Here is a 9,454-nt window from a genome sequence, read left to right as displayed (position 1 = left end):
AAGAATACCGAAAATTTTTTTTTGTGGGGGTGGGGGGGGGGGGGGGGGGGGGATAAGAAGGGTTCAGTGAATGCGCATATGAAACTTGGGGGTTCGGTACCTCAAAAAAGGCTAAGAACCACTGCTCCAAAGTAATTAGAAAAGCTGTTCACCTCCTCGCCTGTGGAGGCGCTGCAGCAAGAACTACTGAAGTAATAATACCTAATGTCTGAAGAAAACGTGAGCGCAACTTCCGTTGTCATGAAGCGTAAACAAAAATGGTGTGGTGTCTGATTTTAGCAGTTGTAGGATTTCACTTTTGTTTTTGGTAAAACACCACAAAAAAAAAAAATTCTCCAGCTCTAGACATACACATTTGTTTTGGTTCTATTTACCCAGAATGCCCTGCTTTTGGAGTTTTTGTTAATCGAACCGAGACCAGGGGTTGAGGGTTCACTTTTTTGATCAGAGTTTGATTATGTATTTGCACCGAACTTTCCAGGAAAACCAACTAGAGTTTAAATAAAGCAGACTAAGCATGGCTGGTGCGGTTAAGATGGTCAGCGATAAAGTGACAAATCATTACTAAATTCTTCGGGAAAAACCCTGCAGTTTCAATCTACAAAGGAGATTTAAAGGTCGTTATTTGCAGACGGATACAAAGCAACACTTTACACCGTGAGGTAGCTGAACTTACATTGCACATCTCTCGCACGATGGCCTTCTCTTTCTCACTCAGATCGTCCTCGTAGTCCTCGGGAGCCTGCTTGTCCAAATTCTCGTGGACCTCTAGAACCTAACGGAGAGACAGAAGAAGGTCTGGTGTCACTGAGGCTCACAACTTTACTAAAAGCAAAGGTTTGTGAGATTGTGACTTGAACAAGGAGGCATCCCCATGACCACATTCCCATCAATTCAAAATCTTAGATATTTTTTAGGTTCTAGTTTTAAGTGCAAATATCTTCGTACATTTGAAACAAGACAAAACTAACTTATGAGAAGCTTTTCAGCTTTTTTTTTTTTAAGTAAAAAGAATTCCACTGGTAGATTATTCCACTTATAAGTGAAATAATCTGCCAATGAAACTGGTACTTTAAAAAAAAAAAAAAAAAGTTACTTGCACTAGAGCAGACCAAACTGGTGAAACTTTGTGTGTTTGCAGTGTTAAACGTAACCGACCTTCATGGCGTGCACCACCGCCTCGGGCTTCTGGATGGAGGACAGGTAGCCGGTGGCAGGAGACGATTCGCTGGTTGGCAGACGGTTTGTGCCCTGCAGGAAGGCAACAACCGTACATCCATGTCGTCAAACTGTCATGGTAAACGAAACACGGCGACGGCTAGAGCGGCTGCTAAAGGTTAAGCGGCGGGTCTACATCCTAAACACGTGGCGGACGTTCTCGGAGATTAAACCACGCACTCCCTCGTACAGAAGCATCAATCAAAACAAACAAGGTTCACCACCGTCTCTTTCCACCTGGGTCAGTAAGAGGCAAAAAAAAAAAAAAAAAAAAAAAAGGGAAAAATTTACTGTGGCACCGAAAATGTCATCCTTTTCATCGCAACTCAAATCACCTCTCTCCCTTGTCGGCTTTTTTTTTTTTTTTTCCAATTCAGTTCCCAGGTCTGCAACCTGCAGCGGCGTGATTTAACCTGCTGTGATGTGAGCGGTGAGCCGGGAAGGAGAAGACCGGGGTGTTTGTTTTACTCATCTCACCCCCCCCCCGGGTAGCTCCAGACAGTGGCTCTCTGTTTAGGGGACACGGAGCACTCAGGGACGCACAATGGCGGCATTCAGTGTGACCTGGCATCGGGGCCTGAGCATCAGACGCAGCTCCACCGGCTCTGGATGGTGATGCGTTTGTCAGCTCCCTCTGCGAACTCATTAACATGCCTAAACGTTCTGATCATGAATAATAGCTGTGAATTCCACATCGGACAAGGTGGATACTGATTTGTATCTGTTGTTTTGGTAGTTTCAGACTAGGAAAAAAAAACAGAGGAGAATGGGGTCGATTTGTTTTCTTTGCACAGATAAAGGTCATTATCTTTTTTATTAAGGCAAATTTTTAGATTCATAAGAACGTATAAGAAAAGATCACATTTTATGCCTTAATTTATCTGATCTAATGTTAGTTATTCATTAAAAGTCGTGGAGGAATCAGATGGCGACCACAATGCGACGATTTTCAGTTCTCCTGCCCTGAAAGGCTAACAGGATGGCTAGAATTTCAAAAATCCGATCCTGCGTTGACCACTGAATGTACCGTGTACACACGCTACCCTGTTGAGATGATAATAACGCTCTGGTGTGGAAGCTGTTGGAGAGTGAATGACTGGATCTGACTAGTTCCATTCAGAGAGAGCAAGAGTTTTGGCAGATAACAGGAAGGGTGGTTCTCAACGTTCTACAAAAACAGACAAATTTTTTTTTTTTTGATAAATACAAAATAAATATTCTAAATGCTCTCAACCAGAAGTCCTGAATGTTTTAGATATTTCAAACAGCTAAGCTACCTCCTCTGCAAGTTTGATAGAGGTTTGTCGATCTCCCAAACACGTAAGTCAGTTAAAACATTTTACTTTATTCACTTTATTCTGTCCTGAAGAAGATGGACGGTGCTTACTGCTCATATGAACGGTCATTTGGGGACGGCTTCACTAACCAAACAGTGTTAGATCGGAGGCGTGGAGTTCGAGAAAACACATAATCAGATCAGACTGAAAATGTGTTTGGGTTAGTCATGAATGCAGGCCGTTTCTCCCCCACCCCTTCTCGTCTCTCCAATCATTTTTAGCCTGACAACCTCCCGCCCTCTCTCACTCACGCTCACTGACCTGAAACTGTGTGAATGAGACAAAAGCCTAAATACAGTAAAAAGAAGGAGCTGAAAGAGTGAATGGGATTCACAATATCCCGTCTGTCCCGGGTCTGTTCATTAAACTCCATGGATGGATAAACTTCAGCTAAATATGGGATCTAATTATATCTCCTTTGTTTTTTTTTCTGTAGTGATGCCGGCTTATGTTGAAAGAAACATTCAGAAGTTTGCACTGTTTTCGATGTTAGGCTTTGCAAATGTAAATTGCAACAGGTTTTATAAGAGATGTGTTGAGAAATAGGCTACTGACTGGTTTTCAGCTTGATTGGAAAGGCTAGCAGAGGACTGGAAACTCAAAAGTCAGATTATTTAAAGTCAGTGAACGCACCATTACCAGGGACTACCAGCTCAGAGTATCAACACATTTAAAAATTTATTCAGAGGAAGCACGGAAATGTAAGAAGCTACTGAAATAGAACTTATATTTTCTCCCAAATGTTAAGACTTGTCTGTGGTTAACAGAAGCTGTAAAAGATTGAGAGAGAGCAAGACTCGTAGCAGATAACAGGAAGGCTGGACGGAAAACAACGATGTAGCTTGATTTATGTTTTTGAGGTATCAGTCTCTGTCTATAGAGATACAGTCTCCACCGGTATATTCAAGGTTTTTTTTGTAATGCTAACCAAGCTAACGTGCAAATCACCAATATAAGATGCTAAAGACGGACCCAAACTCATCATTTTGTTCCCATTTTGTAAAATAATGGAGTTGAAAATCTGGACATAACCCAGTTTTGTCACCATCTCTCGACAAAAACATAAAAAGAGAAGGTATTTTTTTAAAAACTGCAAATTTTCTTTGCAATGTACAACATTATCTTTCTCTGTCGCCACTTACACTCACTGTGTCAATTTGTAAAACATCCACAAGTGGATAGGTTAAAATCTTAGTCTACGAGACACACCTATTAATTGGCATTTTACTGAATTTCTTATTTTTAATTTAATTTTCTGAACCCCGTTCCTTTATGCTCCTGTAGAGCACTTTGAATTGTGTACAAATTATGCCATACTAATAAAATTGCCTTGCCTCGCATAAAGACCCAGTCCTCTGGGCAGTGGCTTTCCTTCGAGTGGACTAAGAAAAACAATTACCAAGCCTTTCCTCCCCAGACACTCGCAGGGTCAAAGGTAGAGATGGATTGAAGAGGATTAGTGCTTTCATAGTGGGATTCAGAACAAACAGGCTCCGGGGGAGGCAAAGAAAAGCTCAAGGGCCGGGAGATGGGATCAAGAGAACGGGGTTCAGACTCCCGGTAAGTTCCTTTTATTGCCTCTTTGTCTCTTTTCCAGTTTGTCTCCACCAAACTGTGACCCATGCCCTGTCATCCCACTGATCGAGTTCATGAGTAACATAGAGCAAGGTTGCCTGCGGGGGCGTAATTGAAGAGTTTCTAGGAAAGTGAATTAAAGCTAACCTGATTTGATTTCACATTTTCAGGCACCAGTGTCCTCCTCCCAACAATTAGGCGTGTCTGAGTTTATTTTCGTATGAAGTGAAACCCTGGAGTTAAAGCGCACTTGAACAGAAAAGGCGGCGCGGCAGTGACAGCCTGTTGTTACAGCGTCTGTCTGAGCAGGTAAGTGTGTGTCGGTCTCTCTCAGTGTGTGTCTCCCGGTACTGACCATGTGCATGGCCTCCTGGCGCTGGGGCAGCGAGGACAGCTGGGACTCGGAGTGGTACAGAGTCATTCCCTTCCTCAGGGCTCGGAGGTCACCCGGGTTGCACTGCTGCGCACACGCAGGCACGAAACGGACACACACACACATACACACACATCAACCACAAAACGACAGGAGAGATAAAAGACGTCAATGCCGAGAAATGGAAATTAGCATGAAACCAAACTGTAATGCTTCCTAATGGACCAAAATAACCAACTTGGGAGGGTAGAGGAAAGTGGAAATAACATTTAATTATTCGCAGGGATGCACCAAAGAGAATAACGCCAAATTTTGATCTCTGATTTTTGTAACGCTTTGAGATATAATTAACTGTAGAGAAGGGCAGATCAAGTGGCAAGAGATCAGAATGGACAGTTTGTCCTTGATCAGCCCTTATTGATTATTGACTGGTCAAACACGGAAGTGTGTAATATTTTTTTCCTCTCATCATTGAATGCATCAGAAATGAGAACTCGTGTTAGTTTTGCTATGTGAATGCATCAACAGAATTTTTTTTCGGGGTGAAATTTAAAAAATGGTTCTAAACCTCTGGCATCCGATATACGAGCAGGAAATCTGGTACTTTTTGCATGTACCCTTTGGATTCAAACTCCTTCCTCCATCCAAGAACCTGCTGCACATTTATTAATCTTCAGAATGTCAAATTGGAATCAGTCAAAATCAATATCTGCAGTCCAGACCTCAGAAAATGGAGAAAAACAGAAGCTGGTGGCGGCCAGAGAAAACCTGATTATGCGTCGCTAACGACCAGCTTTCAAATGCTTTCTTCCCAACTTGGCTGCCTTGAACTGTCATAAATGAGGTAGTTGAAGTGTGAGGTACACTTTTAAACAAAATTTAGTCTCAAGAGATACCACCAATAAGTTGGTGAAAAAAAAAACAAAAACAAAAAAAACATCTACAGCAAATATCAAAGAAACAAAGAGAAAATTCCTGCAAAGATCCGACACAGAACCTACCCAAATATAATCCATTAAATAAACTGGAGCAAACTACATCTTTTGACACAATGCTGGTTACGTAGTGCTTATCTCGAGTTTCAAAAGCTTTTTTCTTTCTGTCTGAATGACTCACTGACGAGAGTTAAGTGACTCAACAACAACTATAAGAAAATTAATTCTCTTAAAACGGTCGCAGCCTGGACTAAATGAGTGGAAAAAACAGTAAAAAGGCAAAAGAAATGCCAGAATGCCCGGAAAACAACTCAAAAAATCAAGAGGACTACGAAAACGAATCCGATGCTAAAAAAAAAAAAAAAAAGAAAAAAAGAAAAGTGAGGACTGAATCAAACATCTTTGCTCCTTCACCAGTTGGTACCCCGATTTTATCCCGACAAGTTGCCAATTCAGTGCCACAGTGCATCAAAATAAAATCTCACTAAGCATTTTGATGAATTCTAGAAGTAATTATTAAAATCCATTTAAATCAAACATTGATTGCATGTTATTTTTCAAAGATTTTATATTGCACACTTAGTAAGTGGAGCATAGACCTTCACTTGATTATGAGATTATGATCAAACAACAAATTATTTTGGATAACTGGCAGCTTAAGTGATTACAAAACCTCCTGATTTGATGAATGGCTGGTACAAAATTGTCCACTGCCAGGCCTGAAAAAGTTGGCAAGAAAATTACTTTTAATATGAATGTGCAAACTGGAGAGGAGAAAATTTCCAGCACCTTCTTTAAGACTTTTAAATGTCATACATTATCCAAACAAATTAAATAAACAGGTGTGCTGTATTCATAAAATAAGAATCCTAGATCTAAGGCATACAAACATAATGCAACCTTAGTCCTCAAAAACTAGCTGTAAAAGACCAAAACCATTTGTGTACCTTGTGGTCTCCCTTCCAACGACACCACCTGTGCTCTACTCATCAGCTGCTCCCTGAGCTAATGACACTTCACCACACTGAAATGTGGGCAGGATCACTTTGTGCCCTCATGTACGGTCACAATGTACAAAAGAGGAGTGCTCTTAAGATTTTGTCCTCATTAAGCAGCCCAGAGACGACCCGTTCCTGTTGGCGCTGTTGGCAGGATCACGGCTCTGTGGCATTTTTAATGTCATGCACGGCTGTTTCTCCCCCCTCCCGTGTGTGAGGCGTGTTTTTTTTTTTGTTTTTTTTTTCATAAATCACACGAGAGGCTTGGGGGCTACAAAGGTTGTTTTTTGTCTTGTTTTTTATCACTGTTCAAGCAAAACACTCAGGTGCGCACTCACTTAAGTTTTCCGTGCGTAAACCTGTAATCGGCATTCCGTACCTCTTCTCTGCTCTGTGGCATTTCTCTAACCTTTCCTAATCTTTCCCTTGGCACTGCTTGATCTACCCTTTGTAGCTTTTTGTATTCAAGCCCACAACGTTTTACTCTGGGCTCCGTCAAGAGCCTCGAAATGTCAGATGAAGAAAAGTGATAAACACGTGTTACATAAAATCACTTCACCTAAATCTAATTGGTAAGAAAGGAAAGCGGTGTGTTCCATGGGAATCTTTTAAAACAAACCCAGCAGATCGACCTGGCTTTACTTCCAAGGACGCTCTGACCTTGACTATTTAGGCCAATAAAGATATTTGACAGCAGATGATAAATAAAACTCAGGGTCTTTCTTCACTCCATCCATCCATCACCGTGCTCTTGGAGGTGACAGGCTGAAGCGGAGAACGTCGGCCATCAATTCCCCCCTTTGAGTGACGAAGGGCAGGAGTGATGCGGGAAGGACAGCGACGAGAAAGGTTTGATTCTTTTTCAGCCGTCTACAACTAATGAGAAGCTCGACTCAAATGAAGCGGGTGCTAAGTGTGGCAAAATCAAAAACCATGGGGACGCGCTACTTACAGGAACAATCGTGCTTGTATCTTTAAGAAAATCAGCAATCAGCTGAGGTTAGTTTTGCAGATATGGGAACTAAACCTGAATTGAAAAAAACTGAAAAAAATGTACTTTATTGTCAAAACAGAAAAACTGTCAAAATGATAGGTGCTGTCCGAGTCTTTTTTGAAATCTTAGACTTTTTTCTTTCAGCTTTATAGCTTAATTAACAGATTAAGCACATAGTAATTCTGTTAGTAAATAAGTTGACAATCATTGACATCTAACGTTCGATCCTGCAGTCCTCTGGAGTGGAGTGTGATGATATATCTGCTCACAATACAGAGTTCCCTAGAATGAGAGGACCTCAGACTTTAGTCATAATTTGAGAAATATAAGAAATCGTATATTTTTTGACAAAGAAAGGTTCCACATATCACAAATGGTGTAAAGACCCTTGCAGATGTTAGGGCTACCATCTGAATCTGCCGAAGCTGAAATATTTAGTCAGTGTTTTTTCCAGCAATCAAAAATGTTGAGGATGAAGAGTCTGAGTGTCCGTGCTCCAGTTCTCTGTGAGAAAAGCCAAAAAGCAATTTTTGGATGCATCTACGTTTTCCATTTTCTTACACCTGTTCTCTTTTGGTACCTTCCTCTACAGTCCCTCTGACATCTCTCTGTAACACTGGTCTGGATGGTCAACATTCTTGAAATAAGAGGCTTTTGTTTTCCGTTTTAGCTGCACTCAAGTTTTAATGGGCCTGTTCCATTGTTCAGGAAGTTAGGCAATAGGTCCACTGAGTCAACAAATCCAACACAGCATTTCCAGCTGCTCATCAAGATGACATGCAAAAGATCCAGAGGTTCACCTCTCTTTCAAAGAAGTCTCCCACTTTTAAATCGCACGAGTTTCTTATCTTCGAACGGACATTTTTCTGTTATTCAGTTACACTCACACACACACACCAGTTGTCAACCATGCATAATGCATACACAGATCCACCTGTGTTGGCCCCGTATGTTCAATAATTCAGCCCACCAGACGTCTCGACAAGCAAGAACAAGCCAGTGTGGTTTACGCACCAAAGCACGATGCAGGGTTCGTTCGCCTGGGGACAACAGTACAGAGCAGAGCAGATCCAGGGACAGACGAAGGTTTTTCTACCCATTAAAAGCCACATATGTACAGCAGGGCCACCGGTATGAGTCATAAGCGCAACATGCAAGAGGCACATAGAGAGGACTGGACACAGAAGCAACACTTCTGTTTGTTAGAGAACAGCAATCTCAGGTCGATACGTTTGACAAGGGAAATTGATGTTCGCAACCTTCTAGATTATACCTGCTAGTGCATTCATACACTTCCTGTATGAATGCACATGGTGCATTCATACAGGAAGTGGTTTATTCAAGGTTTAGAAAGGATCTACCATTGATTTCCATGTTACATTTTTAAATGCGTCCCTGCTCATAATGCCATGAAACTCGACTTTTACCGTGGATTGAATGTATAAAAAGAGATTATCCTTAAAAGCAAGAAGATGTGTAAGAATTACGAATCACAAGTGGACTAAGACCACATGTCTCTGCAGGCTACAGAAGAAGAAGTCTTGTAGAGTGAATTAGAAACAGTGAAGTGATTCAAGTAGCTGTGGAATTAGCGCACACACCTCCAAATTGTGCATACTGTTCCAGGGCGACATAAATTGATGTTGATTTTTTTTTCTTCTGCTACACTGCAAAAACAACAAAATCTTAATCAAGCAATCTTGGTTCAGTTTCTAGTACAAATATTTGACACTTGACATAAGAGAAAATTAACTTAAAAGTAATTTTCATGCAAGATATATGAGCTTGTTTTAAGTCAATAATTCCCTAATATTGATGGAAAAAGTAATTAATTTCACTTATAAGAAAAATGTCTGCCAGTGAAACTAGCACTTTTTCCATCAATATTATACATCTTGCTGAAAAGTTAATTTTAATTTAGTTTTGTCTTATTTTTGAACCCTCATTCTTGCATCTGTGTCCTCAAATATGTTCTGCCCTTTTTGGACGCTCTAGCAGACAGAGGTTTACATTTCCACTGCAGG

General features: G+C 41.0%; 1 protein-coding gene across 3 annotated transcripts in view; it reads right to left on the bottom strand.

Annotated features, from left to right (window-relative positions):
* Window positions 1-9,454, bottom strand: part of ccdc85cb (coiled-coil domain containing 85C, b) — a 56,484-nt gene that overhangs the window by 5,560 nt on the left and 41,470 nt on the right. For 2 of the 3 annotated variants that reach the window (XM_015047996.1, XM_015047997.1), the window contains 3 exons: window positions 4,486-4,590; window positions 1,159-1,251; window positions 677-775 (listed from right to left, as the gene is read on the bottom strand). In XM_015047996.1, coding sequence (XP_014903482.1) covers window positions 677-775; window positions 1,159-1,251; window positions 4,486-4,590 — 297 coding nt within the window. The remainder of the gene's footprint in view (window positions 1-676; window positions 776-1,158; window positions 1,252-4,485; window positions 4,591-9,454) is intronic. The other variant, XM_015047998.1, reaches the window with a different exon arrangement.

This window comes from Poecilia latipinna, unplaced genomic scaffold (assembly GCF_001443285.1).
Source record: "Poecilia latipinna isolate Pla-1442-1.1 unplaced genomic scaffold, P_latipinna-1.0 Scaffold854, whole genome shotgun sequence".
Classification (NCBI taxonomy): domain Eukaryota; kingdom Metazoa; phylum Chordata; class Actinopteri; order Cyprinodontiformes; family Poeciliidae; genus Poecilia; species Poecilia latipinna.
The sequence above is the reverse complement of the archived record's forward strand: the minus strand, read 5'-3'. Positions and strand labels throughout refer to the sequence as shown.